Below are 5,090 nucleotides of genomic sequence, written 5' to 3'. Positions count from 1 at the left end.
CCAGGACATGGTGGACTCTAAGACCATCAACTTAGCACAGATCATGAAGGGGGATGTCAACCCTGTGCCCAGGCGGGGTCCTGTGAAAGTCAAGATGGTGAAGAAAGCCAGAAAGGGGATGGAGGTGACTGAGAAGGATCAGCTAAAAGTTCCAATGGATGTGGTCCCAAAACTTCTGATGCAGGATAGAGCCGTCCCTGCTATTGATAATACTTGTGCAACCGTCGCCACAGGGGGAGGTATGCTGACAAGGGATACCACCCAGAGGATCAAGGAAGAGGAAATAGACAAGGAAAAATTTGAAACACCCAGTCAAGCAATCGAAACCGCCAAGGTGGAGAATGCTGTTGAGAAGGAGAAGAAGTTGTCCATTTCTTCTTATAAACAAGCTTTGGAGGTGGTGAAGAACAAAGAGGCCCGAGGCTGGGGAAGGATCATTGACATAGTGGTAAAGGCAGACATGTTCGGGATTGGTTATCCAGATCAAGAGTCGTCTAGACCAAACAGAGGACGTCGTCCACCGTACATCTTCGTCAGTGCAGGAATGCTGAATTCTGATCAAGCTTGTTCAGTGAGTGAGGAGATCGACCGTGACCGCGAGCTAGAATTGTGGATAAAGTCGTGCGTACCAGGCAACTGGAAGGCCTCCAAAAGCACCACTGTCGCTCATCCGGAAGTGTAGTATTTCTGTGTTTTGATTTTGTTTGCATGAAAGCCATACGTTTTGCCCGAAACGTACTGGTCCATTGTAAGGGCCACCTCATGTGTTTCATTTTGCAACATTTTGCATCAGTAATAAATGGATGTTTTTGTGATCAAAAGCGGTGTTCCTTGTTTTTTCTTTTTTTGCAGTTTTAAAAAATAAAAATGGCAATGTTTTTCGTTTTTCTTTTGAACTTGTCTTGTTCCAACCACAAAAGTGATTACCCTCCTGATCTCATCGATAACAATTTGGTTACACCTCTATATGACTTCGACAATCCAAGCTATCATGCCGAAGAAAAAGGCGAAGAAGATTGTGATCTGCTGAAATTAGCTAGGTTGTTGAAACAAGAGGAGAAGGTGATTCAACCACACGAGGGGCGATTCAAGATTGTGATCCCAAGTACCGCCGAGGTCAGAAGGGAAATGAAAGTTGAGGCCGCTTCAGAGGCAAGTCAAGAACAGAAGGGTAGCCCTGTCGAAAGAGCAGGTTGATATCTTCACCTGGTTGCATCAAGATACACCAGGGGGGAGTACCCATGTTGTGGGGCACAAGCTACCATGGAGAGAAGACCGTCCTCTAGTGAAGCAGAACGCCGGTGCCACGTACCACAGGTCAAGAGTGACTTTGTGTCATGATATGATTCATCGTGGAATCAAATGCCATGTTGATGACATGATGACAAAGCCCCAAGCAGAAGAGGGGCACCCGGTGGACTTGATCAAGTTGTTTGACCGGTGGAGATAATTCATACTGTTGAGTCTAAGTCAGTGCACTTATGGAGTGCTGTCCAGCAAGCTGCCGAGGCATGTTGTGAATGAAAGAGGAATCGAGGTTTTTCCTGCAAAAAAAAAGAAGGAAAAAAAACAGTGCAAGAAACGCCTGAACCAAAAACAAACAAAAAAAGAGAGAAAAGAAATCAAATGGTCAGGTGGAACGATGACTGCCAAGGGGCATGGAAAGAAAAAATGAGTAGCAGGAACCTCTGATTCTGATGCCTTCCTTGGAAGAAACAACTGTTAATCTGGTACTTGACAACCCTCAAGGGGTCTACGAGGTGTGTATGTGTCAGCATGACTAGCCTCGTCGAAAAGAACATGCAATTTACCTAAGCAAAGAGTTTATCGACTGTGAAACAATACACTCACTGCTCGAGAAAACTTGATGTACTTTGGCATAGGCTGCTCGCCGACTGAGACAGTATGCTGGTTCATACCACCTTGTGGATGTCCAAAATGGATCTGATCAAGTATGTGCTTGAGGAGATAGCGTTGAACGGACGGGTGGAGGAGAAGGCCAAATGAAAGGACCAAAGCAAACATCCCATTAGCAAACCTCCACGACGGTAAAAACTCAACCGATTTCGTATCTTCTCTCTTTGGTATGCGGAACTCATCCACAAGTCCTTTGATAGCTTGATTTAAGAAGCTTATGAAGAATTCTCTGTCGTGTAAGCTCTTTTTCTCTTTGTTAGGCTTTGCTTTTGTGGCAACAAGTACTTTAACTGAGTCTTGACCATCCACCTCCTTTGTGTAACCATCCTGACATCTCCCTGTGCCAATCTTAACAAAGCAAAATGGATCTGTTAGTTCTTGTTGAATGTGACCGTTATGGACAGAACCTTTCTTGAGATTGAATTTAGGAACTTCGAGGCCATCAAATAATGGATTGGATCCATCTGATATACCATAAGGTTTGTTTGAAGTAATTACAGTTATATTCATATACTTCATTTTAGCAAATTCATTTTCTCCTTTGTTTCTATTAGAGTTCCTCATGATTGAAGCTGCTACACCAACTGTGAAAGAATCCCACATAAAATATCTCGTATAAAAATTACTGTCAAACCAAGTATCGCGTGTCATTTTCAAGGACTTGAGACTGTATTGTGCTTCGTACGTGTCTTGACTCTTTTCAAATTCGTCGAAGAATTGTTCATTGGTGGGGATTGTGTTTTGGTGTATCACGATTTTCCATTGATTATGATGTAGCAGTGTTAACTGATGCAAATTGTTGGCAATGCTGCAGGATCGGTGCCGACTACAACGCTCAATTGCGTACTGGTTTGAGGTAGCTCCCGTCATAACAAATGGTAAGCTTCCGAAAGCGGTTTCGGTTTTGATCACTGCTCTGGTTTGATGCCTATTCCATCATGGGCGAATTCCATCGGTAAACCGGCAAATTAATGCATTTCCTTAAACTCGTTTTGTTCTCGCAGGTTCGGCGATTCCCTGCAGAGTAGCTCTTGGTCATGAGTTGGCATTTTATGCAGAGTTCACACATGTTGGATTATTTAACCAAGGAGCAATAACTAGCAATGGTATTATTGGACATCATGGAACTTGCATAGGCGGTACCTGCAAGTCTGATACAGGGATACATGGTGATTTTAACTTGAAAAAATTTGAGGATGGTGTTCTGTCATCTGCTGCAGTAGGAAGTGTTTGATATGGTTGGTCGCATCATCGCTTCTGGATGGAATCAGTACAGAGAGATCTGTGGTAGCTAGCTGTGGAAACTGATAGTTGATATCCTTAGCAAGTTTGAGTCTATTGGCCCAAGATTCAGCGGTTGGACTACCTATCACACTGCAAATCCTCCGACTTGAAAGTGACGGACATAAGACCATTCATTAGATGCTGCAAAACCTTGTGCTCAGCTTCAGAAGAGAATAAAGCAGGATGCAATTTGTTTTCTGCAGCCAACACAACCTTTAGTTCTGTATCTCGACTTTCAATTGTTAATGAACCTGTGTGTTGTTTTTTCAATCTTGGAGATAGAAGCACGGAACAGCTCCAAATGAGTGCAAACGAGATTAACAAGATCCCTTATCAAAAAATCAATCAGATTTATATTTCTCATGCGTCCTGAAATTTCACCAAGTACACCAATAATTAGTTGCACCAACTCCTCAGGAGCCTCTTTGTCCGGTGTTAAGCGAGAGTACCAAAGATCTGTTACCCACTCAGAAACCAGATGTCTAGTGAAGTGATCAATTGCATCCTCAACAACAAGTGAATTCACTTTTGCTCGCCACTCAAATTTTGCAACTGCTTTAGGATTCTCGGTAGGCTTCTTTGAAGACTGAATATTGGTGGAGCTTGATTTATTGTTGTATGCTGCAGCTTTTCTAGCTTTTTCTGTAGCTTCCTTTATTTGTTGCCATTCTGAACTGGTATTTTTATAACAGCTGCTTCCTCTCTCGGAAAAGCATCAGCACTCCCTTGGCCATTGAAAAAGGCAAAAAAAAAAAGACAACACCTCCAGAATTCACGGTTACCTCAAGAGCTTTGTTGATTTCATTCTCAGATTGTTCCTTGCTACTGCTGATATGTTAGTTTGAATTGGATTTGTATCTTTTTTTGTTTAGAGTATTTCAATAGGTCATATCGTAGTGACGTATGTAATGTGACATTGGTATTGTAACTTGGTTGAGCAAGAAGTATGATTGAAATTTGAATGTATGGTTTGAATATGTAACAGAAAAAAATATACATTGAAACAGCAAGCATTTGATGTTCCACCAAATTTCCACACATCATTAGCCCCAGTTTGTTTCCATTCACTATAGGATTTAAGGGCCAATACACCATTCCCAATCCTCGATGATTTTTCCCCTTGTTCTAGATCAGAAGCTTCAAAGATAGGAATTCCAATTTCCTGAACAGCCACTAGAAAGTTCCTAACATTTTCAAAAAATACTGGAATGCCGATGATGGTGCTCCATCAAGGATTAACCCAGAATCAACCGGACTCTCCACAACCTTACATACAACAACAGGTTGAACCTTGCTAATAACATTACAAAGAATGATTCCACTCCTCAAACCAAGCCTAAACTCTTCCTCAGAAGGCTCCGCCGGTAAATCCTTAGCTGCAACAATTCCAACCATTTTCCTCAACCACCCCGCGGCTTCATATCTTCTCAATGCAGCTTCTTCTGATTTTCTAGATTCCAAATCAAGATCTTTGAGATGAGTGCCATGTTGTTGAAGAACATCCTCAATAATAGACGTAACTTTATGAATGAATTTTCAAACATAGAGAGATACAGATTCTATTCTTCTTCATTGTAACCTTTTCCTTAAATCGATCATTTCCCCCAAATGCAGTCCTAGAGCCTCTAACTCAATTCTTACGCAAAGCAAACAAAACTCAAAGATGTGTAAAACATATCGCTACACCTCCTTTTACACAATTTGATCAAACACATGTTTATGGGTGTAAGCTCTTTAACGCAGCCTGACCAGTTATTACACCAAAGTAATAACTGATTTTATCACATGATAAAGGATTCCATGTCCTGCTTGACCAAGGGAAAATAATCACTCTATCTCAAGACAATACGACGAGGCCCAAAGGTTTATGGAACAGCAGGTGATAACAA

General features: G+C 41.8%; 1 protein-coding gene across 5 annotated transcripts; it reads left to right on the top strand.

Moving 5' to 3' along the window:
- Positions 1-1,991: 1,991 nt before the first annotated feature.
- Positions 1,992-4,178, top strand: LOC127137607 (probable sphingolipid transporter spinster homolog 3). 5 transcript variants are annotated; one of them, XR_007808714.1, is made up of 6 exons: positions 1,992-2,084; positions 2,178-2,396; positions 2,472-2,644; positions 2,732-2,795; positions 2,922-3,717; positions 3,894-4,178. XR_007808714.1 is itself a non-coding variant. In XM_051064055.1 (3 exons), exons 1-3 carry the CDS (start codon positions 2,367-2,369, stop codon positions 3,149-3,151), a joined length of 324 nt encoding a protein of 107 aa, XP_050920012.1. In that variant the 5' UTR covers positions 2,001-2,366; the 3' UTR covers positions 3,152-3,887. The 5 variants fall into 5 exon arrangements, 1 of the variants encoding a protein (XP_050920012.1); XR_007808713.1 differs by having other exon boundaries at positions 1,996-2,396; XR_007808715.1 differs by having other exon boundaries at positions 2,001-2,396; positions 2,472-2,598.
- Positions 4,179-5,090: the final 912 nt, after the last annotated feature.

The sequence above is a fragment of the Lathyrus oleraceus genome, chromosome 1, assembly GCF_024323335.1.
Source record: "Lathyrus oleraceus cultivar Zhongwan6 chromosome 1, CAAS_Psat_ZW6_1.0, whole genome shotgun sequence".
NCBI classification, from domain to species: domain Eukaryota; kingdom Viridiplantae; phylum Streptophyta; class Magnoliopsida; order Fabales; family Fabaceae; genus Lathyrus; species Lathyrus oleraceus.
Note: the sequence above shows the minus strand (reverse complement) of the source record. Positions and strands in the feature narration are given on the sequence as shown.